The 16,417-nt window shown below is 45.7% G+C and overlaps 1 protein-coding gene across 6 annotated transcripts in view; it reads right to left on the bottom strand.

Annotated features, from left to right (window-relative positions):
• Positions 1–16,417, bottom strand: part of ATP8A1 (ATPase phospholipid transporting 8A1) — a 308,603-nt gene that overhangs the window by 180,130 nt on the left and 112,056 nt on the right. For all 6 annotated transcript variants that reach the window (XM_040335011.1, XM_040335010.1, XM_040335017.1 and 3 more), the window contains 2 exons: positions 14,570–14,615; positions 11,603–11,643 (listed from right to left, as the gene is read on the bottom strand). In XM_040335011.1, coding sequence (XP_040190945.1) covers positions 11,603–11,643; positions 14,570–14,615 — 87 coding nt within the window. The remainder of the gene's footprint in view (positions 1–11,602; positions 11,644–14,569; positions 14,616–16,417) is intronic.

The raw sequence follows: 16,417 nt of genomic DNA, 5'->3' as shown, positions 1-16,417 counted from the left end.
CAAACCAAACATCAGATTGTTGAAGAAAGGGGATTTAAGTGACTTTGGTTGCTTTGTTGTTGGTGCCAGATGGGCTGGTCCGAGTATTTCAAGAACTGCTGATCTACTGGGATTTTCACACACAACCATCTCTCAGGTTTACAGAGAATGTCTGAAAGAGAAACTATCCAGTGAGCGTGTGGACAAAAAAGCCTTGTTGATGTCAGAGGAGAATGAACAGACTGGTTTGAGATGATAGAAATGCAACAGTAACTCAAATAACCATTCGGTACATCCAAGGTATGCCGAATACCATCTCTGAAAGCACAACACATCGAACATTGAAGCAGATGAGCTACAGCAGCAGAAAACCACACATGGTGCCACTCCTGTCAGCTAAGAACAGGAAACAAAGCCTTTAATTCACACAGGCTCACCAAAATTGGACAATAGAAAATTGGAAAAAAACATTACCTGGTCTGAGGAGTCTCAATTTTAGCTGAGACATTCAGATGGTAGGGTCAGAATTTGGCATAAACATGAAAGTATCAACAGTTCAAGCTGGTGGTGGTGTAATAGTGTGGGGATATTTTATTGGCAAACTCTGGTCCCCTTCGTACCAATTGAGCATCGTTTAAACACTTCAGCCCCGGAATGTTTTACCCCCCAGAGCACAGCGGGAGCCAATCAGCGGCGCAGCGCAACTTGCGCATGTGCCGTAGGGAACCGGGAGCGCTTCACTTCCTGGTTCCCTCACTGAGGATTGGGGGGGGCAGTAGAGTGACGAGCGATCGCTCGTCCTCTGCTGTGGACGGCGCTGGACTCCAAGACTGGTAAGTGTCCTAATATTAAAAGTCAGCAGCTGCAGTATTTGTAGCTGCTGGCTTTTAATATTTTTTTTTCATGGCACATCCGCTTTAATAAGAAAATCAAATTTCTTCATCAGTTTAGGCCAAAATGTATTCTGCTACATACGTTTGGTAAAAAATCCCAATAAGCGTATATAGATTGGTTTGCGCAAAAGTTATCGCGTCTACAAACTATAGGATATTTTTAACACTTTTTTCTTACGAGTATTGGTGGCGATCGGATTTTAAGCGGGACTGCGATATTGCGGTGGACAAATTGGACATTTTTGACACTTTTTTTGGGGACCAGTAACATCATTACAGTGATCAGTGCTAAAAATATGCAAGTTATTGCACTAATGACACTGGCAGGGAAGGTGTTAACAGGGGTGATCAAAGGGTTAAGTGTGCTCCTAGCTGGTGCTTGCTAACTGTGTGGGGGATGGTCTGACTGGATGAAGATAGTAGATCGATGTCCCTGCTGGGCAGGAACACAAGATTGCCATCTTCATCATCTAAAAGGAACGATTGCGGGTGACCGGTGGACATCGGGTCCGCCGGACCTGCCGATTGGCATACGTGTCCAAACAGCGCACGGCCGCTGCACGAAATGACATGCAGGTACGTGATATTGTGCAAAGAGCCGACCTGCTGCAGTAAATATGCGGTAGGTGGTCAACAAGTAGTTAAACGCCACTGCTTACCCAAGTATTGCTGCTGACCATCACTTTATGACTACCCATCTCTGAGAAATGTTTCCAACACTTCCAACACAGGAGATATGGTGTGTGCTCAGCGTGCAGCCTATTTTCCATGTCACCCCCCACAGGAATGACAATGAGTGAGTGAGTGAGAAACTTGTAAAGCGCAACACATGCGAACTGAATAGCCTCTGGGCGCTGTATCCATTTCATGGGTAAGGCACCCCTTGACCTCAGAAGAGATGGGTTTTAATCTTTCTCCTGAAGGCCAAGTGGTCCGACTCCAGTCGGATGCTGGTTGGTAGTGCATTCCAGAGGCGAGGTCCCTGGACTGCAAATCTTCGATTTGGGCTTTATCCAGAATTATGAGGACAACATGGCCACTAATCAGAACAGAGACCATGTGCTAGATGCAGATGGTCCCCTTGGGGGAATAAAAATTAAAATTCATGAGAGCTCTTCTTTAAAAAGGATGTAAACCCACTCTCATCCTTTCTAAACTACTGTTGATCTATAGGGATATAGATGCCTCCTGCATGTATCCTCACCTGTCAAATGTCTCCCCCCCGTCGGTTATGAGACCTGAAAAACTGCAGATTATGTGGGTGGGTCTGTTGTCTGGAACTCGGAGGGTGGAGTCATGATGTCAGTAGACTCCCAGCCCACCTCTACACTCCCCTTACACTGACTTCTGCTATGGTCAATAACATCCAGTCAAAATCCGGAAAAGTAACCACATGACTTCAGAAAAGGAGTGGGGGCGGGAATTAAAAAATAATGCCTGTCTCAGATTAGTGCATGAGATATGTAAATAACCTGTCACTCACAGCAAGGGGGAAGAACGGACAAAAGTTTTCTCCTGTTTGTCCGTTTATCTCACTGAAAGGATTGCTCAGAGCTGGATTAACTCTTTGTGGCAAGACTGGGCACAGATGATAGGAAATCTTATACTCTACACATCGTGACAGAAGAAAAAAAAATGTGGGTTTACATCCACTTTAAGGCTAAAGAAAGCAGATGTGTAACCTGCATTGACCAAACTTTGTTCTATGCACAAAATCAAGCAAAGTGGTTGGTGGCAGAAGTCAAGCCATGAATGAGACCGGTTTGGTTTACCAAACTGTACAGCGATTTCATTTATCCAGAAAAATTACATTAAAGGGGTTTTCCACCTTTTTTTTTTTAAGTTTATTAAAAGTCAGCAGCTACAAAAAGTGTAGCTGCTGGCTTTTAATAAACTGACACTTACCTGCTCCACGGCTCCAGCGACGCGCCGGCCGGGGCTCCGCTCCTCGCCCCCCGCGTCTTCATTCTTAGTGTGGGCACCCGGCAGTGACAGCTTTCGGCTTCACGGCCGGGCACCCACTGCGCATGTGCGAGCGGCAGTGCGCATGCGGCGCCATCCGATTGGACAGGCGCTCGCCTACAGGGAGGGGCTTTGAAAAGGCGATTAAGCTAATCGCCTTTCCAGCCCCTCGGCGGAAGGAGGAAGTGGGACAGGAAGTCCCCTTCTCCTGAAGCCCCCACTCCCCCCCCCAAAAAAATTACATGCCAAATGTGGCATGTAAGGGGGCGAGGAGTGGGTTAAGAGGAAGTTCCATTTTTAGGTGGAACTCCTCTTTAAGGGCACTGAAGCGTAGAAGAAGCTAAATTATTAAATCTGTAAGAGTCCCCTCTGCACTGTGCTCTTACGTAGTATAGCACTTAACACAGACCAGGCACCAAGAAGCTCTCACTAAAGTAATAACAAATGGCCTTAACTGTTAATGCACACGGACACCACTTAATTTTCAATCTTTTGTGCCTGCTTAGAGGTAATGTCCCCTTGCCCTGGGACAAGTTCAGTCTTCTGTATGCCACCCTTCCATGGTTTAAAAGTCTTGTATGTTTGCAATAAGCTAACCACACACTACAACGGGGCCTAGTAGTTTGACCAGAAGACAAATCTTGACCTTGTTCTGGAGATATTGCCACTGTGTGCTTGCCGAGAATAAACTACGGCATAGGCGGCTATAGCACTTTATATAATACCACGTAATGAAGGCATGCACTTGGTAAATTACCAGTTCAAAGTCCACTCTTACCAGAGGCTCGACCAAGTCCCTTTGTTTAGCATAAAATGTACAAGATTTGTATTCAAAGGAAAGAAATCTGAAATCTTTTCAATTTACAAAACTCAATTACAACCCCATTTCCTTGGGCTCTGCTCCTCTGTAGAAGCCAGGACTAACAGTGATGTATTACTGAGGAGAAGACTATACTGCTGTGACTAAGTACCATTGCCTAGTTCCAATCACGGAGCACCACTGCTATCTTTACACAACTTTGTTCATTTTACGCAGACGGAAGCATTTTTCCTAGGCTGCAAGATGCTTGCATTTACTGGAAAAGTCGGAGTGAAGCGGGACATCCATTACAATGTAGCAGCTACATGAGAAACAGCAAAAGGTCCATTTGTTGGTGAAACTAGCCAAAGAACAAGCTACCTGCAGACATGAGGTGGACCTCAGCAGACCTTTCTTTGGATCCAATTCTCCCATTTTTTATTTTTTTTTTACGATTTCTTATGTTCATGGTTGCCAACAGTTTTTTCTTTATAAAAAACAATGCTATTCTATTTGTAGATTAGTGATAGTAGATAAAGACTCATTGTCCACTGTCTGCTGATTATTTTACTATTCAATTAATGGCTAGGGTGACTACTGGACCTATAGGGCCGGATTCACGTAGATGTGCCTAACTTTAGGCGGGCGTAGCGCATCTCATATACGCTACGCCGCCGTAAGTTAGAGAGGCAAGTGCTGTATTCACAAAGCACTTGCGTCCTAAGTCACGGCGGCGTAGCGTAAATGTGCCGGCGTAAGCGCACCGAATTCAAATTGTGAAGAGGTGGGCGTGTTTTATGTAAATAAAGCATGACCCCACGTAAATGACGTTTTGAACGAATGGCGCATGCGCCATCCGTGGACGTATCCCAGTGCGCATGCGTCGGATAGAATGCCTAAGATACGTCGAACACTGCCTACAACGTGAACGTAACTTAAGCAAGTCCTATTCGCATACGACTTACGTAAACAACGTATAAAGATAAGCTTGTTCTGACGTCCATACCTTGCATGGGCTGCTCCACCTAGAGAGCAGCTTTATCTTTACGCCGGCGTATGTCTTACGTAAACGACGTAAATAATTGCGACGGGAGTACGTATGTTCGTGAATAGGCGTATCTCGACAATTTACATATTCTAGGCGTAAATCAGCGTACATGCCCCTAGCGGCCAGCGTAAATAGACAGCCAAGATACGACGGCGTAGGAAGACTTACGCCGCTCGTATCTTAGCAACATTTAAGCGTATATTAGTTTGAGCATACGCTTAATGTTACGACGGCGCGGATTCGGAGTTATGATGGCGTATCTACTGATACGCCGTCGTAACTGTACCTGAATCCGGCTAATAGTATCCAGCCTGTTCAGCTTGGCTGTGGAATGAAGAGCATCACAGGAAAAAATCCAAAAGCGGCAGAGCAAAAAAAAAAAAAAAAAACGAACAAAATTTGAAACCAAGAGTCCCAATCAAGGAACTAGATCCTTACACTACACTAAGCAGAAAAAAAAAAACTGAGCTGCCCATTGTAGATTGGGGGGGGGGGGGGCTGCCCATAGGCGGTGCTGCGTTAATTTATTCTGCCTAGTGTCCTACTCCTGAAGGTGGCACTATAACCCTATGGTCAAGACTAGGCAGTGTCTTGTAATGACTACAAAATAAACATTATGCTCCACTCTCTAAGCAGCTACCGTCTCCTACTTTACACCTCTGTATGCAGAATGGGAAATGAGATCTAATGGGTTTGATAAATGTACTAATCTTAGCGCTAGAATAGGTGCACATTTATACTAGAATTGGACTTATCGCTTAAATATTTACCAGCCTTGCCATCTCTGCTCTGTGCACCTCATCAAAAATAAAAAATAAACCCTGAAAACTTAATTGCTCCTAAAGGCTTCCACATAACTTGTAAAGAACACAAGTCACTGGGTACCTGCCAACATACCCATGTTCGTTCCATAACACAGTATAAAAGTGCCATCACAACAGAAGACTAGGTCAAGATACCCACACCGTGAGCAACACATCTTGGCCACATAAAATAGAAAGGAACCCTCAGTAATCTGAGTTTGCCAAACTGGTCTCGGCCTCAACTTTACACATGTAGAGAAGACAAATTGCAATATACTGGGACCTACAAACAAGAATGTCAATGCACAAGGAACATATGGAGAGCACCAACAGTATGGAAAATTCCACTTTTCTAAAATGTGACAGTAACTACAAAAGGCATTCCGCAACAGTACCCAAAATATCTGTCATGTCATTCTTGGATAGGAAGAGATGCTGAAGTCAGAAATGAAGGTAGTACAAAGAACCATATGATTGCACCACCTTACGAAAGCATATTTTATCACGCACTGGGCACTCCAAGCTGCATAAACAGAGATAACATTTCATATTTGGAAGGTATTGCTGTTCCACAATTAAGCTATGAGCAACAGAGCCCCTTTTGCCAACATATTTTACTCTATGCCAACCAATTTTCTGATGTCAGAATCTAATGACTCACCTAAGAGGAAGCCAGGACAGCTGACTCACCTGGGAGTCGGATGGAAGCCACCCCCATTCTGCTCATTGTCCATTCCAAATTTCACTATGGCACTTAGACTGAGGAAAACAGCTATGTGCCAGATTCAGAAAGGAGTTACGACGGCGTATCTCCAGATACGCCGTCGTAACTCTGAGTGTGAGGCGTCGTATCTTGGCGCCTGATTCAAAGAATCAGATACGCCAGAATTTGTCTAAGATACGACCGGCGCAAGTCTCTTACGCCGTCGTATCTTGGTTGCATATTTACGCTGGCCGCTAGGGGCGCTTCCGTGGATTTACGTGTAGAATATGCAAATGAGCTAGATACGCCGATTTAGAAACGTACGTGCGGCTGGCGCATTGATATACGTTGTTTACGCAAGGCTTTTGTCGGCGTAAAGTTACCCCTGCTATATGAGGCGTAGCCAATGTTAAGTATGGATGTCGGAACAGCGTAGAATAGGGCTGTGCGTAAGTTACGTTCACGTCGAAAGCATTGACTATTTGCGACGTGATTTTGAGCATGCGCACTGGGATATGTTCACGGACGGCGCATGCGCCGTTCGTTAGGAGCGTCAATTACGCGGGGTCACGAGTCATTTACATACAACACGCCCACTACCAGCCTACTTTGAATTACGCGGGCTTACGCCGGCCCATTTACACTACGCCGCCGTAACTTAGGGCGCAAGTTCTTTATGAATACGGGACCTGTCTCACTAAGTTACGGCAGCGTAGTGTATCCGAGATACGCTACGCCCACCTAAAGATAGGCGATTCTATCTGAATCTGGTCTACACGACCCCAAATCCCTCCTTTGCACTTAAAAGTATTAAACCTAAACTTAAACCTCCAAAATCTGCGTTTTGGAATACTAGGGATTTTTTTAAACCGGCGCCATTGGCAAGCGATTAAACCGGAAGCGATGTCATGACATCGGATCCGGATTACTAGATCCGAGACCCGATTGAAGCCGATTCTGGCTTCGTTTGGGTCTTCAGCCAGCCGACAGACATGGTTGCTTAGGCCTCCCAATGGGACGGTAGAGTAGCGGAAGGTGGCAGCGGTGGCGGGGGGGCGAAAAGACACTCCCTAGCATAACAGCCGAGTGCAGCTTTTAGCCGCATCCGTTGTATCCCAAAAAAGCCAACAGCTGGCTCTCAAAAACAGCTGCACACATCACCCCGGTACAATGCCTTTTAAGCCAAGAACGCATATTTGCGTACAGTCTGCATGAAGGGGTTAACATCTCTTTATGTATAGACAAACATGCATTGGCAAACCTTGGTTTATCACCCTTGTCAACACTGCATCGTGTAAGTACAGTCTCAGGTTCTGAGACTATCATTACAAATTTTGCAATCCCACTCTTTAAAAACAAGGATTTACTGGCAAAAACATTATTACAAATTACATTTAAATCCATCATGTAAACATTTTATATTGATTAGGGCCAGTAAAAGCGCTCCAAAAAGATAAGTGCAATGTCAGATAACCTGTTGATCCATCAAGAAGACCTCAACGGCTACATAAAAAAAGGACCCTTAATTTTAAATATTTAATCACACCCTGTATGCGAGATCCAAGCCCTAGAGATATGCATTTATCGCCTAGGCCGTGCTTGTATTGTGCTGCTGGGGTGTGGTATACCAACCATGCTAATTAATTCCACAGCAAATGAGTTTCTCAGTGTTATTTATTCATAAGTACTGCTGTTCTCTTTTTGGAGAGGAGAAAAAAAGTGAAACCAACCAGAGAAAAGTAATAAGAGGCTACAATACTCTGTCTTAATGAGGATCAATTATTTCCAGTTAGTGAACTCAGAAGAACACATTAAAGATTTATCTGTTCTACCATTAACATTACTGCATTACCATCAGTTTCCTTGTGCAATGTGTCTCTTGGCACTTCCATTACAGAGGATCAACAACAAGCCATTCACCCAGCCATGCCTGCCCGTCATCGCACCATTATAACATAACTGGCCTTTTCATTTAGCAGATGGACCCGATCTGTATTTCCGGGAACACAGGAAGATGTTCCAGAAATATTTCTATTACCAATGGCCATGCAGGGCAGCCATCAGGGGGGTACAGGCAGTACACCTGTAAGGGGGCCCGGAGGTCCCCAGGGGCCCGGATGGCAACCCCCTTTTTTTTAAGGGGTCCGGAGGTTCCCAGGGGCCCGGAGGCCCATAGGGCCCCAGATGGCAACCCCCTTTTTTTTTTATAAAAAAAAAATATTTTTTTAATATATTTTTATTTTATTTTTTATTAAAGGGACAATTTTTTTTTTTTTTTTTTTTTAGGGGTCCGGAGATCCCCAGGGCCCTGGATGGCAACCCCCCCCCCCTTTTTTTTTATAAATGTTTATTTTTATTTTTTTTATATTTTTTTATTTATTGATTTTTTATTAAAGGGCTCAGAGGTTTCTTTTTTTTATTAAAGGGCCCAGAGGTCCCGGATGGCAACCCCCCTTTTTTTGTAATTTATTTTTCTAAAATAAAAAAAAATTGTGTGTATATATACACCGGGTCTCTTCTCCAGGGGGGCCATTCCTGATGGCGGCCCTGTGGCCATGCAACTATCTACAAAGCTGAATTATGTCACTCAGGCTTAGTGTACAACAAGCCGCCAATTCAACCAAATTACACACACGCAAAAGCAAAAAGCAACACATACACATATTAATGCACATTCTTTGGTGATCCAGCCAGCTTTGCTGTGATATACTGCATTTGTGAACTGCACAACAAAAGTGAGAAGACTTCTGAAAAGAATACAGTCAAGACTTTGTGAAGCTGCCCCACCTTTGTACTTCTATCCAGCACAGCTGACACCTACATAGAGCTCTTCCATACTTTTAGACCACCTATGCACCATGTATGGCCTGCCTAAGCATGTACTGGGTGTACGTGACATACAAGTATGGGTTCATTCACAACAGATGTGGTGGGTCTGCACTAAGCAGTAGGGTCGCCACCTTTTCTTCAAGTCAAACCCGAACACTTCAGCGTCACACAGCATTCATAAATTGACTATGCATACATGTTGCTATTAAATAACATTTTTAATCATGTGAAGTTAATCACAAGAGTTCCCCCTTGACATCAGAGTCTACAGAGTTCCCTTTTACTGTAAGGGGGGACTCTGCAGACCAGAGAATGCTCTGGTGTATGACGAGGATTTTGATGTAAGGGGGAGCACTGTGGCCTCTGGTGTAAAGGGGAACTCTGATGTAATCAGTGCTCTGAGAACCCTGATTTACTTTAGCATACTTAGAGGCAGGAGAGAGAAGGGGGAGACTAAGTCCAGTCTGAATAATGTGTCCGGGACTCAGACAGTCTGAAACCCGGACGCATGATTCCAAACCTGAACTGTCCGTGTGAATCCCGAACAGGCGGCAACCCTACTAGGCAGGCTTGCCCAGCACAGTCCCACTGCAAAATGCCTAGTTTCCCCATAAGGGCAGTTCTTCTTTTCAGTGAAGTGGGTTGCGATGAGAACCACCACCTTTGCGGTTTTATTAACAATGACATGTTGGTGCATATTCAAGCAATTCCAGTTGGAGCTTCTACTATGCACAAAGCATTGGTGTTTGGGCAAAAAATGCTCTGGAAAAAATACATTCACTCCGATGAAATTATTCCATTTAGCGTTTGCCTTAGTCTTAAAAGGGACACTTAAGGTTCAGTTTTTTTTTTTTTTTTTTTTTTTAAACAAACATGTCATACTTACCTCCCCTGTGCAGTTAGTTTTGCACAGAGTGGCCCCGTACGTCCTCTTCTGGGGTCCCACGGCGGCTGTCTCGGCTCCTCTGGGAAGCTCTCTCCCGAGGGGGTTACCTTGCGGGCGCGCTCCCATGTTATACCCTCGACGTGCATAGCCGTCTAGTGCAGTGTTTCCCAACTCCAGTGCTCAAGGCACACCAACAGGTCATGTTTTCAGGATTTCCTTTAGATGAAACGGCTGTGGTAATTACTAAGGCAGTGAAACTGATCAAATCACCTGTGCAAAATAATGGAAAGCCTAAAAACATGACCTGTTGGTGTGCCTTGAGGACTGGAGTTTGGAAACACTGGTCTAGTGTATGACTTGGGCCCCGCCCCCGGCAGCCGCATCACTGGATTTGATTTACAGCAGCGGGAGCCAATGGCTGCGCTGCTATCAATCTATCCAATGAGGTAAGTAAAATGGGGGCTCGGGAGGGCAGAGAGTGCATAGGATGCATTAGGGTGAAAAAACACGAAGGTCTACAACCCCTTTGAGCTGGCCATACACCGTTTTTATTTGTTTGGTCAGCGGGTTAAAAGAAAAAACAATAACAGATTCCACCATCCACACAAACAAGGCGCCTGTCCGCCAGGATATTGTATTCTGAAAGCAGTGGGCGCCACTGTCAGAATACACCAATTAGCAACTGCAGTAATTGGCAGTAGTCGCTGTTTGAGCAGACTGCCACACATCCATCGTAATGAACTGACCGATCGCTGGATAGCCAGCTTAAATCTGAATACTATAATAATGACCACAGTGGGACAGTGCCAAAGACACAGATTTAATAGTTAACATGTTATGAAGGAAAAACGTTCTCTCGTTTATTCGCTCAAAAACTATAGTTGAAAAAGATGTGGGTATGTACACCAGTGCCATGGGCCTCACAATACGTTTTGAGTTTTTTTAGCGGGGGTTCTCCCTAAATTTTTTTTTTTTTCTAGCATCTCATTTAGCATAGTAGCGTGAGCTACAGTATGCCTTTATATATTTTTTTGGCGCCGTACTCGCTGTGTAATCGCATAGTAAAGTTTCAGGGGAATGGGTGTTCCTATGCAGAGGGCTCGTGATTGACGGCCGGCTATGGCGCGTCACGCTTCGCTGAAATAGGTGTTTGCTCTTCACGGCGCCTGCGCAGTCAGCTCCGATGGCTGTGCGCAGGCGCCGTATAGCGCCGGGAAGAGCCGAGACCTACTCCGGCTATTTTCGTGACGCGCCATAGCCGGCCGTCAATCACGAGCCCTCTGAATAGGAACGCCCATTCCCCGCGGGGAGTCTGAAATTTTACTACGCGATTAAACAGTGAGTACGGCGCCAAAAAAAAATATAAAGGCATACTGTAGCTCGCGCTACTATGCTGAATGAGATGTTATAAAGTTGTTTTTTAGGGTGAAACACCGCTTTATACAATTGGCTTCATTTATTAATGTAACACTAAGAACCTTCTCATTTCAAACCTGCACTGAAAAATGACAGATGGAAAATGCAACTTTGAATGTGACTGGTTGCCGATATTAATGCTTATTTTTATATTTTTTTTACCATTGTCAATTCTTTTCATCGGGCTCATTTGGGAAGCACAACTTTGTGGGCTCCCACAAATCATTAAATAGCTGGCAAGCAGATAGGCAATCATTTTGAGAAACATGCAAGCAGAAACGTACCTTTTCCCAGTGTACGATCTCCCAGGCACCATTCCTTAGAACTAGAGGAGGAAAGAAAACTTTCAGTCAAATCTATTACACAGTCTACTGAGAGTTGCACAAAATAGCAGCAAAATTACATAAAGGTTTTTTCCAAAACCACCTTCCAGGTAGATTTTCCCAAGAGGACCATAACCGTGACTAGAAGAATCTCACTGACTGATTAACCATTTTTCTGATCAAGGATATTGTGCTACTTTGGTGCGATACAGTGCGATTTTGTTGCCCATTTACTGTAGGACACTACAGTAGGGGGAGGTTGTGAAGAAGACATTGCTTTGGGGGGGCAATGCTATGGGGGGTGCAGAAGACTCTACAGTTTAGGTGGGCGATGTGAAGGGGACAGAAGACACTGCTATAGGGAGAGAGGCAGAGGACCCTACTGTGGTGTAGGGGGGGGGGGGGATCAGGGGACACTTATGAAGAGGCAGAGAAACTGCTGTATGGGGGGGGGGGGAGCAGAGGATACTACTGTGAGGGGGATAATGTGAAGGGGAGTGGAGGTCACTAGTGACGGGGGGGGGGGGGGGGGCACAGTTCTGTGTTATTATTGGGGTGTAGAGTTATTTTCTTTTTATAGGGCAACCCCCTTCCCCCATGATCTTTGATTTCCTCCATGTTGTGCGAATAGATCTCAGCCTCAGAAAGTTTGCCTACCCCTGCTTTAAGTCCTGTAAGTAGTGGGTGGAGGGGGAGGGGGTTCTCTATGGATGAGACTTGTTTATACAGCACATCCCACAGATGCTTGATTGTACTGAGATCTGGAGGCCAAGTGAACACCTTAAAGACATCTTCCATCGCTTTGTGGACCAGTTCTGATGCTCATGTGTCCATCATTGGCACTTTTGGCTGTGAATACAGGCCAGCGTGGGTAATCTGACCGGTCTACGGTTATATGCAGTAAACTGCAATTAACTGTGTGTGTTCCGACACCTATCAGAACCAGAATTGACTTACCACAACTTGACTTTTATCACACATTGGATCAAACTACACAGGCCAGCCATTTTTCCTTATTTGAATCAATGAACTTTGGCCACCCATTTTTACCAGTTTGCCGGTTATCCTTCCTTGGGACCACTTCTGGTGGGTCCTGACCACTGCAGGCCAGGTACATCCCCTACAACAGGGGTGCCCAACCTTTTGAAGCACGAGGGCCACTTAAGCTACTTGGTAACTGGTCGCGGGCCACAATCATGGAGCGGGCGGCAGGTCTGTGTCCGCTCTGCCATGGACACAGCCTGTTCGGATTGGAGGGAGCACACAAGTCGGTCACATCTGCCACTCCTTAGAGGTGAATGGAAGGCCCAATCGGACTGACCACGTGAAAGGGGCCCATGTCTGCTTTCACACTGATGCGCTGCGGTTTACCCACACCGTGGGTGCAAAGCAGTGTACCTTTGGCTTTTCTGCACTTTGCAATAGACTTCTATTATATTCTGCAGGTTTGGTGCACTTTCAGAAAGCTCAAACTCGCAGATAATAAACAGAAGTCTATGGCTCAGTGCAGGTGCACTGCTCTGCATCTGCGGATTAGTTTGAAAGCAGCCCAGTAACCACTGCAGCAGGGATGCATCTTGGCCTAGGCCGACAAGGCCTAGGGTAGCACTTTGCGGGGCGCGGCACGACCGGGCACCAAAGCTGCCCCCGCACGAAAAAAAAAGACCCCCGATCTGTCCTTTTATTTAATTGGCTCCCGCGACCACCTTCCAGCTCCCTCATAAATTTAGCCCCCGGCGCGGCGGCCTGTAGCGTGGTACTTGGCCGGGGGGGGGGGGGGGGGGACTGACGCAGTGACGCCCGCATTAAACGGCCGGTGATTGGCCAGACCGGGTGCATGTCATACCAGAGGCGGGCTCCGCCTCTGGTAGGACATGCACCCGGTCTGGCCAATCAGACCGGGGTGCGGGGAGAGGGAACAGAGGTATGAGGAGGGTACAGAGGTCACATCAGTCCCTGCCCTCAAGGAGCTTACAATCTAATGTCCGTAACTCGCATTCATACATACACATGGTAAGGGCAACAATTTAGACAGGAGCCAGCTGGATTGATTGATGCAAGTATGGAGTGAATGGTGCGTGAGTGTGCTAATGTACAGAGAGGAAGAGCTGGAGCCTAAAGTGGAAGGGGTGTGGTTTACAGATAGGGCGTGTCTTAAACAGGAAGGGGTGGGTCATATTTAAATTAGGGGGTGCATGAGTCAGGCCTAGGGCAGCACAAAACCTAAATACACCTCTGCACTGCAGAATAGATATGCCCATATATACACTGTCATTTTAATAATAAACTGACCTTTAATAACAGTATTCTATTCCATCCCAGAGCAGGAGGTCGCGGGCCACATCAGAGGGCTCCACAAGCCACATGTGGCCCCCGGGCCACTGGTTGGGCACTCCTGCCCTACAAGAACTGCAGTTTTGCAGTTGCTCCGACTCCGTTGTCTAACGGTTACAATTTATCCCTGGTCAAAGTCGCTCAAATCCTTACGCTTACCCATTTTTCTGCTGTCAACATATCAACTTCAGGGACATGTTTATTTGTTGCCTAATATATTTTTTAGGTGCCACTGTAATGAGATCATCAATGCTATTCACTTTACCTGCCAGCAGTCGTAATGTTATGGCTGATCAGTGTACTGTATAATATAGTGACAGAATAGTAGGAAAAAGCTAATGTGTTTGTATACCAGGAAGAGGGCAGTGCCAGATGAATGTGTTTTAAGCACCCTTCAGAGTATACGGCTTCTCTGAACATCATGACTATTGCTGAATGCCAGCAGATTCCTTCCTTGAAAATGAAACCTCTTCAGGCGAGCTCAACAGGATCACATCATAAAACTGGCTCCATAAAAAGATGCCAGCAGACCCGATGGTTCCACAGTGCTAGAAAAAAAACACACAACTAGGAAATCGCAACTCGCAGGCCTACCTTGAGTTTTCTTCTTGTTCACAAAATTGTCAGCTTTGTGTCGTTTCTGTAAGGAATAAAAATCAAGATGGTTACTAATAAATCTGCCTCCATCAGAGATTTCTGGTGCAGTGCTAAACTACTACTCTTCAAATAAAAATATTTCTTCCAACACAGTTACTACAAAGCAACAGATAAATACATGGTTAGAAAACTAAAAGGTGACTGAATTCTAGTGCCGTCCCTCCTATCCCAGCAATAATGTACAAAAGAAGAGACGAATGGAAAGTCATATTTTGGTACTCATCATAGTTGGCTTTAACCGCTTGCCGATCATTTACTTTGCATATAAGACGACTCTCCTACGCAGGATCACGTACCCAGTACGTGCATCATAGCCAATCAGCTATCCTGCACTTCCGGGTCTGAGGCACGTTGTGCTCCGCCTGCGACCGCCAATTATAAACTGATCTGCAGGTACCGCAGGACTCTGTCCCCTGGCATCTGCTGATCACTAGGCAGAGAGCCAGAACGGCGATCTGTCTATGTAAACAAGGCAGATCGCCATTCTATCGGGGGGGGGGGGGGCATTGAGCCTGGGTTCTGGTGTTCTGTCGTGAAGTGCCCAGGGCGAACTGCGCATGCGCCGCACGGAACAGCACAACAGCTGATTTTACAATCAGCTGTTGTGAAGGCGAGACAGCGCCTGCGCACAATAGCCGATGGAATACATTTTTGTGTCAGATTGTGCCCTGCACTGCCAAGGCATGTTCATGTGAGGGGCTGTTTTGTAGATGTTGGGGGTAGCATTTTAACTGATGGCCAGGGCTGCAAAAGAAATAATTTTCTACCATTTTTCATGGACGCTTGCGGGGTATCAGATGAGCGGAAGTTCCACTTTTGGGGGGGGGGGGGGGGACTCCACTTTAAGTTGTTGTAAACACTTAAATATACTCAGTGAAGTGACTGGCCTCAGGTGATACAGAGATTAAAAAAATCCACCTACATAAGTTGTAACTGTTTATCTGCAGCTCTCTTCTCTACAGCTGTTTAAATACCAGAATTGATATAGCTGGTCTTTACTTCCACGAAGCAGGGGGTGGAGAGATGAAGTAATGTGCTGCAGACCTCAATGAGACCTGACGAGAGAAGAGACAGCCCCCTTCACACAGCATCAGAGCTTTGTCTGTCAATCACAGGCTGCATACTGGAGCTCCCTCCTGTCACCTTTTTTGTCTTGGTGTCAGGAGACCCCTCCTCTCCCACAGTTTTATGGAGAGGATAACTGCAGGAGGGTTTCAGGGTTTTTTGTATACGTACACCATTTCTAGAAAAAAACATGTTAAACATTCTACTGAATATACACCTGTATTAATGGTTTTGCTGCATAGGAGTGTCATAACAGAATTGCTCGACTCAGTAGTCCTTCCATTCACTACATTTTTATAAGACTGTAAGTTCATGGTAACTTCAGAAACTAGAACCTTCCACTTGAATTGTGCCCGACATTACTGCCGTTTTATGAATGATCAGCAGCGAACAAGCCACTGATCACATCCACATGGTATGTGAACATGGCAGCTACCATGCAAAACTTTGTGAATGTGATCAGGCACCCCAATAGATGATGCTCATAATAACCACAAGTCTACAGTGATGCTCTTTTGACAATTTCCCATCCTCTGTCCCCCTAAATACGCCCCCCCCCAACACAGTGTCTGTCCTGCAGCACCGACTGCCAGCTTCTTCACCTATTATTCTGTTATGTGATCCAGCAATCAAATTCTCACCTTTGCAGTGCTGTGCAACCTCCTCTGTGCTCCCCTCTGTTCAGGCTTTAGCTGCTCCGACTGATCGGAACCTTGCTTA

The sequence above is a fragment of the Rana temporaria genome, chromosome 1, assembly GCF_905171775.1.
Source record: "Rana temporaria chromosome 1, aRanTem1.1, whole genome shotgun sequence".
Taxonomy (NCBI): Eukaryota; Metazoa; Chordata; class Amphibia; order Anura; family Ranidae; genus Rana; species Rana temporaria.
This window is presented reverse-complemented; position numbering and strand designations above follow the sequence as displayed.